At 33.5% G+C, this 14,169-nt stretch overlaps 2 protein-coding genes across 2 annotated transcripts; one reads left to right on the forward strand and one right to left on the reverse strand.

Annotated features, from left to right (window-relative positions):
- Nucleotides 1-90: 90 nt before the first annotated feature.
- LOC125055151 (nitrilase and fragile histidine triad fusion protein NitFhit) lies at nt 91-9,355 on the reverse strand. The gene is made up of 11 exons (XM_047657424.1): nt 9,182-9,355; nt 8,622-8,792; nt 8,170-8,328; nt 7,541-7,736; nt 6,710-6,842; nt 5,838-6,050; nt 4,767-4,964; nt 3,512-3,626; nt 1,706-1,783; nt 604-689; nt 91-241 (listed from the first exon to the last, which is right to left on the reverse strand). Exons 1-11 carry the CDS (start codon nt 9,185-9,187, stop codon nt 136-138), a joined length of 1,461 nt encoding a protein of 486 aa, XP_047513380.1. The 5' UTR covers nt 9,188-9,355; the 3' UTR covers nt 91-135.
- A 292-nt stretch (nt 9,356-9,647) lies between these two features.
- Nucleotides 9,648-13,405, forward strand: LOC125055152 (protein SGT1 homolog). Its single transcript, XM_047657425.1, has 6 exons — nt 9,648-9,807; nt 10,063-10,179; nt 10,467-10,668; nt 10,983-11,071; nt 11,693-11,797; nt 13,237-13,405. The coding sequence occupies exons 1-6, from the start codon at nt 9,775-9,777 to the stop codon at nt 13,342-13,344; spliced, it is 654 nt and encodes a 217-aa protein (XP_047513381.1). The 5' UTR covers nt 9,648-9,774; the 3' UTR covers nt 13,345-13,405.
- Nucleotides 13,406-14,169: the final 764 nt, after the last annotated feature.

The following is a 14,169-nucleotide window of genomic DNA, read 5'->3' on the forward strand; positions in this document are numbered from 1 at the left end:
TTCAGTGGTGTGTATACAACTGTACAACTGTGTGTAAGTGTGTAATTTACTATCCTCACATCGAAGACAAAGGTAAATAAAACAAAATAATGATTGATAAATTCTTATTTACACTTAAATATTCGAATATAACTATCAACTTTGTGTGGACATTTTCTCAAGTTCATCTCTTAACATTGAAGCTTCACTTCTCATCTCTGAAAGAGTCCGTGGAGGCTTTGCCGGGTGTTTTGATGTAAATCTGGAAAAATTAATGTTCTAAACTTAAAAAAAATATATATACATATGTCTACGAATATTTAGTACCAAGTAAAAAATATATGAGGCTTGTTCTAAATGCTGAATTTCTTAATTAAAATGTTACTCCTAACACTAGTTCTATTTAAACTTAATATTAGGAGAAACAAATTTAAAGAAAAAACTTTAAAAATGAAAATATGGTCCCCATACAACGAAAACGCTAGTTTTTATGGAAAGTAATGGAAATTATTTTGGAAATTAATACAATCTGACCCAATACACTAGTGGAAGAACTTTAACTGGAGTTAATTACAAACAAAATCTTTCCAATTGATAATACAACATATAGATGAATGTACTCACTGATCATGTTTCGCTAGCTCCAAGTATATTAAGTCATTGTCTATGAAATCTCCCTTTTTCCTTGGTAATATGTGGCAGTGTAGATGCTGAAAAACATTTATTAATAAATATTATATCGTTTCTCCCCCTAAAATATGGCGAGGGGGCCGATGGCTGGCCATGCGTCATACTCGTGAACGGGTGCTGCTTGTGGTGACTGGTCGTACTTGAATTCGTGTATGCGGTGATGTTAATTATTTCGACTATGTGTTTGCGTGTTGTTCCCACGAGAATGTAAGTGCGTGCTCCTATTTCACCATGCCTTCTGCTGATAGAGGACATCTTTCTTTTTAATTTATTTATTATTATGAATTACTTAAAATGTCATGTGGAACATGGTGTAATGGTTGCAGCTCCTTACAAACGTTGTGTAAAATAAAAAACTTGGCGATTAAAGGGTGGCGGAGAGTTTATTGCCAGTTCTTCTACGCCCTTGATTTGGAAACTGGCAGTAAATGTAAAATTAGAAGCATTTAATATGTAGTTCTTTGTGACGTTCATAAGTTTACGTTACCTAAATTAATAAATGATTTGATTTCGTTGTACCTATGTCAACAATTAGTAACACCCTGTACATCAGTCAATAAGGTGTTTGAATACCCATAATTGAGATGATCGACCTCGACTACTCCTCCCAAACATTACCAGTTTTGTCTTATTCAGTTCTCTCTTGGCACTATGACAATTCAATTCATTGATAAAATCCAATCCAATTCCAAGATTATCAAATGCAATATTTATTTTGAAGTTGGTTAAACTGATTAGGGATCGTTCAAATATTAACGAATTTGGGGGGGGGGGGGGGGGGTCTTTTGTAAAACATTACGATGCGGGGCGGGGATTGAATTAAGCCGTTATTGTTAATATTATTTTCGACTTTCCAGTACTTTACACCAAATAATGGTAACTTTTGGTTATAAAGAGTCACTAGGTGGTCACAAAACGTTTTACTATACTTGGGTACAGAAACCATTACGGCGCCTTACATGAGGTGGGGGGGTCAATAATCTCCAAAAATTGCGTAACGTAATACTTGAACGCTCCCTTACTTGTATCAACATACCTTGACAGTTTGTCCCGCATCAGGTCCATCTTGTATCGTCACAGTACACGCGCGAGTGTTGTGAACTTTTTCCATGAGCTGAAAATACATATTCATGAAATAGATTTACTGAAGAGCCTAACAAACTTTTGTAAAGTACGCTTTTGAGGATCTGAAATTATATTGGTTCAGACGTATTTCAGCAGCGGTCTATCCTGGATGAAGTTTTTAAAAATATCCCATTTTATATATACCAATGGCGCTACAATCTTTTGGCGGACCTTCTGTATCTGATCATTTCTAAATGGCGTCGACTTTTTAGGTCTAAAGCCGGTTTTCTCACAATGTTTTTCTTCACGCACGTGCGAGTATTAAATGCGCACGTACACAAAGCCGAGGAGCACAGCCGTCGAACGAACCTACGATCTCAAGGATGAGAGTCGCACGCTGAAGCCTGCTAGGCCAACGTTGCTTATAAGCCGCTCATAGCCTATTTTATGGAAAACGTAGAAAATAATTTTATGAAATCGGTCCAGTAAATGATTATATTCGTTATACAAATCTTTCCTCTTTTTAGTAGAGTCTACGAAAAGAGTGGCATCGTACGATGTCGCTGCAGTACTAAATTATTATTTTTAGATCGAAAAGACTAACGCCATTATTGTCCTAGGCATCGTGTGACATTACTGTGAAAAAATTCAAGATACCTTTTTGTACATACATGATATAACGATTAAGAAAATATTCAGTGACTTTATTATTTTATTGATTTATATCTCACGCCACGATTTATATCTTTCTAAAAGAAAGCGTTTTCATAACTGTTACTAGGTCCTGCCATTCCCCCACCGAAGACGCTCACTATATTTATTGTTAGAGATAAAAATAATCCATTAAGGGTCTGTTTCACAATGTACGGATAAATTCTACATAAGTTCCGAATTAGCTATTTATTACTTATTGGTAAGATAAACACTATTTTTGCGTTTCACGACTGTCAGATAGCGCTATTCGTCACATAAAGGCCATCATAAGTTATGAGTCCGATGAATGTCAAATAGCACAATTTATCTTCCAAATAATTTATGTGTTGTATACATTGATATACAAAAACCCAAGATGCACAATCAACGTCTAAAAAACGTCCTCAAAAAATGAACGCAACATTCTAAATTGTGCGCTCATTTCAAATAGTCTCGCGTGTAATAAGTGGAGTCGATGTTATTTATTTGTTTTTTTTATATAAATAAATGTACTTTTGAACTTTTTTGTGTGTAGTTTTTGACAAATATATTTACGCTATATAAAGTGTAGGTCAGGAGGTAGCCAATTTAACATTTTTTTTTAATTTAAAGAAAAAACTTTTTAACCGGATTAAAGTTATGTATTATTATAAATTTACAACTATTTAACATCCAACACCTTTTGTCTTCAGTCACCGTGACCACGCACGCTGTAAAGTACCCGAAAAGTCGGATAAATTTAAAATTATGTTAAATAGTTGTAAATAAAAAAGTCATGTTCGACTCCACTCAATACCTTGTCCTACCGACCACGGTCGGTCGTAAAATTTTATTGCTTTAAGTACACTGCGTTGTAATAACAACTTTAAGCAATTCGCGTAAGGTTGATTTTGCAATAATATATGCTTGTAACATATACTGTTATAGAAACGGACATAAATAGTGTTTCGGGACACTTTCGAGCGTTACTTTTATTCGAGACTGTGCATCTTGGGTTTTTTGTATATCAATGGTTGTATAGCTATTTGATACTTTATTCATACATTGTGAAACAGACCCTAATTTTTATATAATTAAAACGTACCTTTTGTACAAGTCGTATGGTTTTATAAAAGTCCGCGGCCTCCTCTTCGCTTAAGTCCTGATTCCGTTCCGCCATCCTCAGAGGCGCTATCAACACGTGACCCGGAATCACGCATCTGTATAATGATTTGACTATTTTTTTACAGGTTCCCATTTAGACTACATAGTACATATTCCTTGGTATGGAGAAGTGTTAGCCTAGTGGCTTCAGCGTGCAACTCTCATCCCTGAGGTCGTAGGTTCGATCCCCGGCTGTGCACCAATAGACTTTCTTTCTATGTGCGCATTTAACACTTGCTCGTACGGTGAAGGAAAACATCGTGAGGAAGCCGACATGTCTAAGACACAAAAATTCGATTTTGATTTAAAAATGATCATGAAACAGATTCAGAAATCTGAGGCCCAGGCCTAAAGAGGTTGTAGCGCCACTGATTTTTTAATGTTATTCCTTGGTATGTAGCACACACCATGTGGTGCCATCTGTTGACAAAATTACGCATATAGGAGAAACCTACCACTTTGTTCTTGCGCCGGAGTAAAAAATCATTTTTCTTTCGCAATGGCAAGCAATAAAACATTTCTGTATTTGCAAAAAAAGTTGTATTAATGTTATTAATGAAATCCTAAATTAAGTTTGACACCTACACTACTGTACGGCTGCCAATCGTGGCCTATCACAGCTGAAATAATAAAGAAAATACAAACATTTCAACGTTCAGCCGAAAGGAGCATGTTAGGCTTGAATCTTAGAAACAGAATTCAATGTACAACAGTACGAAAGAAAACAAAAATAATAGATGCAGCTAAAATGGTGTGCCGCCTGAAATGGCGTTGGGCGGGGCACACAGCAAGAAAGTGCGACAACCGATGGAGCGAGAGAATGCTGCACTGGTACCCGCGCGACGCGCGCCGGCCACAGGGGCGCCCGCGCCGGCGCTGGGCGGATGACATCACCGCCGTCGCCGGGGTCATCTGGCCGCGCCTGGCCCACGACAGACACGAGTGGAAACGGATGGAGGAGGCCTATGTCCAACGGTGGACAAACCAAAACCTCACAAACAAATGATTATCCATAAATGTTAAAGTGTATTTCACGTAATGTTAAAATTTAATTTTTCAATTCAAAATTAATGAAAGTTCTAATCTATTTTAGTTAAGTTTTGTATTATTATTATTAAAGTTAACACGATATTAATGGACTGATAGGCGGAATGAAGTTCGCGGGTCAGCTAGTTGTACTATTAAAAAACACTAACCTTAGATTCACAAACGCGTAAGTCAACTTTGACTTATAAAAAACACAGCTTTCAGGCACTTTAACATGTCCAAATGCGTTCATTGGTTCATTTTCAAACGTATCAGAAGTTTGACTTTCCGCAGATAACTGTTTCGTTGAATGTTCTGGTAATAGACTCTTGCGCACACTTAACGCGTAGAGGGAATATACATCCGGCCTGAAAATATATGTATATTATTGTATCTTTCCTCATACTTTGATTTCGTTCCTTTTGGAGTAGACTCCACAGTGAACAGGCGCTAATTAAAGATTTAAATGGGCTGGTAGATAGTAACAGTGACCAGAGCTGGTGCTTTCCTCGCTCAACAAATAAGTATCTCAATACAGCAAGGAAATTTCAGTATTAAAGGTACACTGCTACAGTGAGAATACTTTTTAAATTTGTTTTAATTTTATCTATTTTCAATTATTATTAAGTACTATATATAGGTTAAGAATATTGTAAATACTGTATATTTGTGTGTTGGAAATAAATTCCATGTGTTGATAGGACATTAACCTGTGTTGCCAGTGTAAATTATTTTATAACAACGTTAATAAAACCAATAACGTGAGTTTTATTATCAATTTTTATTTTTTTTGTTTAAAGACTTAAGTTTTGTTGAAACAGCCTTTGTGGGAACCTTAGGCGATCAATATATCTACTTTCTATGAATATTATTGAAAATTTTGATTTTAAAATACATGAAACACACAAAAATAACAATAATTTGAATTTTAGTGTGAGAAGTAAAGCTGTGAGCAGTCTAGGCTTAGTGGCTTCGGAATGAGACTCTCTTAGGTCGTAGGTTCAATCTCCGGCCGTGCACCAAGGGACTTCTGACTTATAGCAAATTTAACATTAATATAACAGTGAAGGAAAACATAGTGAGGAAACCGGCTTGCCTTAGACCCAAAAAGTCGACGGCGTGTGTCAGGCACAGGAGGCTGATCACCCACCTATTAGATTGACTTATGATCATGAAACATATTCAGATATCTGAGGCCCAGACCTAAAAAGGTTATTGAGCCACATATACATATAACATACCTTCTATGTTGAAACACGGGCATATTTTTTCTAACATCCCTACAATCTCCGATTTCCACTACTTTATAGCACGGTGACTCCTCTTCGCAATCCGCTAGGACTTCGCCCCAGGGGCTCACGCAAAGCGCGTGCCCGTAGGAGCGCCGCTTAGCGTTATGTTGTCCTGTTTGAGCAGCTGCGATTACATAGCATTGGTTCTCTATGGCTCTTGCCCTGAAAATTATTTATGGTCTATGCGTAATAAACCGTCGTAAAAAGTATGCTAAGAAATAGAATTATTTTTACGTTTATTCACAAAAAATATATTTCATATTTCTGACAAACTATAATGACGTAATATATTCGGTAGTGGGCGGATCAATTTAAAAAAGCGTTAAACGATAAGTATTTTTAAATAAAAAATACTAGTAAAAACTAAAATTGGAAGTGTAATATTTTTAATTTTATGTTTACCGTAATGGTCATGTATTTTAGAATAGATTGCTGAGTCAATTAGTGATGAGAGAATTAATGCATATTTGAAAGGAGCAAAAAGGATTCATTTCATAAAAGGCCGGCAACGCACTTGCGAGCCTCCTGGCAGTGTGAGTATCCACCTGCGGCGGTATCACTTATCATCAGGTGAGCTTATTTTTTAAGGCAGCAATTGGTCTTAGGGTTCAAGAATATCAAGATAACCTTCGTATCAATTCTTAAAAGACCGGCAACGCACTCGCTAGCCCTCAAGTGAGTGTCCATGGGCGGCGGTATTACTTAACATCAGGTGAGCCTCCTGTCCGAATGCACCATGTTCTATGAAATAAAAATAAAAAAATGCACCACGACAATGTTTGAAACACATACAAATTATTATTTACTAATGAATTATATACCTCAATAATAAATGCCAATGCGCAGCTCCAGTCGCGTAGGTAAAGGCTGATGGGAAAGTCAAGATCTCTGCGTTGAGTATACTCAGTGACGTACTGAGCTCAGGAAATCGCATGTCATAGCATATTGACATACCTGAAAACAACTAATGTCACATCAAGAAATATAATGTATTTTCATTTACATAACGAATATACGGAATAAGTTTAAGGAATTAAATATTATGCCATTATCTAGTCAATATATTCTTGAAGCCTTGTTGTATGTACAAAAAATTAAATGATTTTAAAATAAATGGTGACTTTTACCGAAAGAAGAGAGAGTGAAAAGGGGGAATTACCTTATAGGAATTCTTTTTTTAAAATTAAAATTTCGAAAATAGAATTTATGAATATTTGTTATAATTATGAAATCTAAAGTTTTAGATTTGTATAACTATGAAAAAGAGTTAAAAATTCGTTTGCTTAAGAAGTTTCACTTCTGACATGTGTACTTGGTTCGCACGCACTTTTTTTTTAAATAAAATTGAAGCATTTTTGTTGAATTATCGCTATTTTGTATGTACACAAAGGAGTGAATCCACGGACGCATAGGCCAATCGAGTGGAAGAGAGATGGAAGCGGCAAGCGTACAATGAGCGTAACAGGACAATGAGCGTAACGGGACAATGAGTCATACTTTTTCGTGTGTGCAGTCAATTTATTTGCAGCCATGTCATTGTACATTCATAATATGGCTAAATTTTGATTGAAATTGTTTATCAAAAATGACCATATTAGATATTTCATAATTATTTACAATCAAGTCACATAAAGAAAACAAATAAAAAATACCAATTTTTCCCACAGGACTCTCAACTGGCGACACAATATGCCCTCCTGGTCTACAGAAGTCACTCTCTTTTAACCTTATATTCTTCTCTGGTATTTCCACATCAAATAAATGCAGCTTTCTATATGTTTGTACTATTTCTCCATTGTTGTCAATTATTATGTGTGTATTAAAGATTTTTGTTGAATCTGTGTCATCCTAAAAAAACTAATACATAACAACTTAGGTAGCTCTTGGTTATAAAACAAAAATAGGCTTAAAATCTAAGACTTTTTTGAATTTACTATAGATATACAGATTAGGTAGACAAAATTTATAAGTGCCGAAGAAAGGTTTAGTAACACTTACAAACTAGGTTTAACAGATGCTCAAAGTAAGTCTCTGCAATAATATTTTATTAGACAAATACATGTTTAAAGATGGGACTAAATGGGATTTAAATCAGTGTCTAAACAATTTGGTCCAAAGTGGTGAAATGGTTCACAACATAATTTTGTGTAAGTAAATATTACAATATGTACTCTTTTACATTTTTTATTTTCTATATGAAACTGGTGAATTATTAATTATTTAGGGTATAAGGAGAAGGTTTAGTATGTCCAACTTAAATAAAAGTGATAAATTATCACACCTTTTCATGTACACCTCCCATAGATAACCACACATTATGTTTTGATGCTAATTCTCGATACTGCTTAACAGTATTACCAGATAAAATTGATTCTGCAGAACTAAGTGTATCTTTTTTATTATCACAGATGAAATCACAGGCTTCAGGGAAGAAAATCATCTGAAATGAAAATACAAAAATTAAGGTATATAAATGTATTACTCATAAAGACAGTAAACACATGTGTGTCAAAATGTTAAAAAGGTTTATTGCCATATTTTTTAAAAACAACAAAACAATAATAAGCACAAAACATTACATACTTTAAGCTTTAGAAAATTTATATTAATTTTAATAACAGCATTGCCTTTTAAATAAATGATTGTGTCCAAAACTTCTGAATGTCTCTTCCAGCATCTAACATAACTGTATTACATTTAAACAACATAAGAGGATAATATTTTATTAATTACTTGAGCATCATCTTTAGCAGCATTATTAACTAGTTGTGATACAACTTTCATATTCTGTGCCTTGTCCCCCACTGATGTCATTTGGCACACAGCAACACGCTTTGCACTCATTGTAGTATATTTCTTATATTCTATGCTTAGTATCCGTTTAATCCGTGATGTGGTCCACAACTAAGACAAAAACATAATAATACTATTTCTAATGAAATTATATTTACACTATGCATATTATATTTCTATGTAAATATCAATTAACAGTACTATTGGAGCAGCCAAGTAAGAGTATATGTCTAAAAAGACGAATAAAACTGTTATTTTTGAATTATAAAATCAGAAATCAATAAGTAAATTATGTTATATTGTTATATTACATTAGATGATATATTACTATTTGCTAAATGATACGTATATACTAGAAAAAATGTGACTTTGTTGTACATGTTATCGTATAAATAAAATACACTTAATGTCTGATAAGACAATAATTTCTAATTTATTATAATTTTATGACCTGCGATAATAAATTTAATATATAAATTATAATAGACTCATTTACTTACTCTCATATTCCAAATTATAGGTGGATAATGCTTAAAATTGTAAACTTTATGGAATATAAACCTGCCAGTTTCATAAAAAAAATACTTATTATATATTAATTATTAATACGAATTGCGATAGAGATGAGTGGAGTGAGAACATGAGCAATGCAACAGCTGATTAATATTTATTAAGTTCTATGATTTGTCAGAAGAAAATTTTGGGTGCTAGTTGTCAATATTATAAAAAATGGCTAAGATTGGCTAACGTTATTGTCAACAGTCAATTACAGTTTAGTTTGGATTATTAACATAATTAACATTCTGTTCCGAGCAAATAATATTAAAAGAATTAATAACTAATACATATTTTGAATGTAATTGAAATTCATATACTTGATAATTGAAATATAAATTTAACTTCATATTAGACACTATAATATTAATCTATTAGATGTCTGTGGTTCAGTGTTAACAGATTTCAGAATACAAAGTACAGACTACAGTTGTCAGAAAGCCAGCGAAAGATAAAGTTTGGAAAACACTAGAAAAATCCAACTATTTTTAGAAAAGCGAATTCTAAGTCCATTGACTAGTGAAAATTGGAATAAAAGATGGGAGATTGCAAACATAACTCAGTTACTGAGGTTGGTAAACTGTAAAATAGGACAGATTTTGGTTATTGTAAATTATGTTTGTGTCTTACTCCTGACGACATACTTTCTTTGTATTGTATAAAAATTGCCAAAAATTGAAAGTTAATACCATAACTTTCATTTACACCTAAGTAGACTAGAACTAATGCAATTTTTTTTAAAGCAATATCTAAAAAGAAAAGTTTAACGGTATGACATTCAAGGTCTTCCCCAACTATAAATAAATAGAAATATTTTATTTTCTAGATAGCAAAACCAAAGATTAAACATGATTGGTATCAAACAGAGTCACAGGTGGTTGTCACAATACTTATTAAAAATGCTCAAAGTGATAAAGTAAAAGCTAATTATGGTGAGCGGAGTGTAAGTACTTAAAACTTATATGTAATAATTATAAATAAAGTAACAAAATTAAACATTGTCAGCCTGTCAGGTTTTAACAAACCTGCTACATAATTCAGTTGCTTGTTATCTCTATAATTATACCACACTGTTATTACAACATTGTGTCAAAAGAAATATTTTATTTTATATAAAATTGATTCATTTGATCATCTGTACTGTCATATAAGAGTTTATTATAGAAATATATATCATAACAATTATTGTCTCTTTAATACAAAATTATTATCTTTAACTACGTTCAACAGCTCTCAGTATCTATTGCACTGCCGAACACAGAAATGGAATATAGTTTAGAATTACAGTTAGCTCATGAAATAGTACCTACAATGTGTTCATATATTGTCAGTCCCTCTAAAGTGGAGGTAAAGTTAAGAAAAAAGGAGGGAATAAGATGGGCAAATTTGGAAGGAGAAAGCAAGGATGAGATAGTAAAAGCAATACCATTAGGTAAGAATTCCTTCATTTCAAACAAAACCTAAAAAATATTGGGTTAATAGTTTTGTAAAAGTTAACATATTAAACTCTGTAAGGAAAAAGGCATATGTAATTTTAATCTTGTATCTATGGTTGCAAAAAAAGTATCTAGTTCTGCAAGGAATTGATGACAAAATTATCTTTTGGGTATAACTTAACAAATGTGTTTCATGTTAACACAGCACAGCTATGTTTTAGAGAAAAAGAAAAGATATACAATTGAATGATGAATTATGTCCTTCACAATGACTTTCCACATGCGTTCAAACACAAACATATATTTTCAGCCGTCATAGATGCGCTAGGACCTCCGCAGCAGCCCCCTAAACTATTCAAAAAAGACTGGGATAAAATTGAAAAAGATATTAAAAAAATGGTAAATTTAATATATAAATGTTTATTAAAAAAATTTGAACAGTAATTAATAGAAAACTGCAACTGTAATTGTTCCAATTCAATTAAAACATTTGAACAAAAACATACGGACATTTCTAAATTGTGTGCCAAAGTCTGTTTGCTACTCCTGTAGCTGGAATCCCATTCTTTATTACCATTGTAATTATTTGTGTTATAAGGTTTATAATTTTATAGATTTACTGTATATATTATATATTACAAAATATACAATGCATATTGCTGTAAGCCTTAAAAAAATAGATTATATGACAACATAAAAATACGTTTATAAATCCTGTTATAATTTTTTTCCAATTTTTGTAAAGATTTTGGCTCTGGTGAACATTACTATTTTCGGGCTTACAACAAATAAATAAATGTTTTCTTACATGAATATGCATACTCATAAGTCATACTATGTGTTAAGTTTGCAATGGATGTACACTAGATAGATTGTTAATCCCAGATTTTACTATGTACTGTACATGCTATATTCCTTTTTTAAAACCAAGCTAATTCTATGTTTATATTTTTAATAGAATCTAAATTGTTATTAATGTTATGTATATTGTATATATATGTTAATAAATCTGTTATTTAGGAGGAAGAGGAAAAGCCTGAAGGTGATGCAGCATTAAATGCACTATTCCAAAAAATATATGGAGAAGGCTCGGACGAAGTGAGACGAGCCATGAATAAGAGCTTTGTAAGTAAAATCACTATGGATTTCAATACTGTGGCATTCTAATGTTTAAATTATTAAATTGAATGTAAAATCATGGTGTTAAAAGAGATTGCGTAATAGCGTTAAATTCAAATTCAAAATAATTTATCCTTGTAGGTAACACAATGTACACTTATGAACGTCGAAAAAGAAATATATATTAAATGCTTCTAATTATACATTTACTGCCAGTTCTCATAAAGGCGTAGAACTCTCCACCACTCTTTAATCACCAAGTTTTTTGTTTTAATAATTGTTTGTAAGATCCATGTTCCATGACATCTTAATGTATTTAACTATAGTAATAAAAATAACAAAAAAAATTGAGCCATTACGGGACGTCTTTCAGATGTGACACATCGGCATTATTTTGTAAAAGTAATATGCAGAAAAGAACAGACTGTGATAGGAACCAAATATGTCATTATGATAAAATGAAATATTATGATTTTTTTTCAGATAACGATGACTATTTATTGAATAAACATTTATTTTCATTAAATACAAAAATTTACGGATTTATTTCAAATCGTTACTACTTAATTCGTTTAATCAGTGACTTTGAAATACACACATCGTACACACTAATGCATATAGACTGTGTATATATATACCATCATATAGCGTGGCGCCACGCCAGAAATCGCTTTTACGTGCGGCTATAGATGTTTCGCATCAAAAACAAAGATTTGTCTATCAGCAGTAGGCACGGTGAAATAGGAGCATGCACTTACATTCTCGTAGGAACAACATGCAAAGGCTAAATTGCCTATAGATTTATTATGAAGATTTTTAGGCTGCGTCCCCAGTAGGCAAACTGTTAGCCGCCGAGTGAGATAGCGGCGTATCGGTTTTGTTCGCCCTTCCATATATTTCAAATGCAGTGTTCACAGTTTGCTAGTTTTGCGCTCACTGTACGCAGTTTACAGCGTTACGCGCGCCGACTATCTTAGTCAGCGGCCGACTCCCACCAAAACCGGTTCCAGTCGGCGGCGGCGATTGGTTGTTCGCCGGGCGTAGTGACTCAGTTTGCCGCAAACTGATTATTCGGATAGTTGGAAAAAACCCAGTGAACCCAGAGCTTCCTTTTATCCTCTTTCAGCGCTTCTAAGATACCAATTACTTCAAAAATATCCATCGTGACCAACACAACCACTCCCTTCGTACAACAAAAGTAAAGTGATAATTCAGTCGGTCGGCTAAATAAGCGGCTAAATCTTAACAGTTTGCTTGCGACGCACGAAAATTGATTTGAGTCTGCAGCTAACTCAAATTTCAGTTCGATGCAAATTTGCGGCTCACTCAGTCAGCCGCTAACTGTTTGCCTACTGGGGACGCAGCCTTATTTCAAAGACAATGTGTCAGCCTATTGGGACTATGGTTCTTTAGTCATCCACATAAGTAATGAATATATTTTTCAGATGGAATCAGGAGGTACCGTACTAAGCACAAACTGGAACCAAGTAGGACAGGAGAAGGTGGATGTTAAACCTCCAGACGGTGTTGAATTCAAGAAATGGGATAGTTAAATTTGTTTAATACATTTAAAAACTCCTTGTTACACTATTTTGATATATACTTTCATAACGATTCAAAGGATTTTTTTTTTTGGAATTAAACGGAGTATATTGTTCTAATACAAAATGAATAAACTATACATTTAGGTCCATATTATAATTCGTACCACAAGACATAATTTCGCCTTGAGCGCTGTCAAACGTCGTACAGGATGGTTTGACAGCTCTTGTCTCAACTAGATTTAAGATTAACGTTCTACGTTACGGGCTTAACAAATGTGTGTCAAAATTTAATTTTGTGTTTGTCAGATTTTTTGACACTATTTCACAGGTTTTATTTTTCCGAATGGAACATTTACGAATGACAGAGTACTATTTAAAACAGTGTAATAAGATTATTTAACTTTTTATTATGTTCATAGTCTGTGAATTGGAATATAATATCGGTTTAGCACGAACTTTTCGATAGTATCATCGACAAAACAAAATACTAGAGTATAAAACAATTTAATTGTTAATGTATCCTTTCATATATAAGTAAACTATAAAAAAGCTATGGAAATATATGTTTGATCATCGGACGTCGAGAAAGAATACGAAATTCCACCCGTATCACCTGCAGGACCTGTGTAGGGGTTCCCATCGACATACATAGGATATTTGTTTTTTTTTTAATGGCTCTGGCACGATTTGTGCATTAGCCAGCGTCAAGTATAGGATTTTTTATAATTCGTGCTTGTCTTTAGAAATTCGACTGTGTCCTCCATGTACGGTTTAGGCACTCGCCCGGTACCGCAAAACCCTCCCAAAGGCCGAGAACAAATTTAAATTAAATTA

The sequence above is a fragment of the Pieris napi genome, chromosome 13, assembly GCF_905475465.1.
Source record: "Pieris napi chromosome 13, ilPieNapi1.2, whole genome shotgun sequence".
NCBI classification, from domain to species: Eukaryota; Metazoa; Arthropoda; class Insecta; order Lepidoptera; family Pieridae; genus Pieris; species Pieris napi.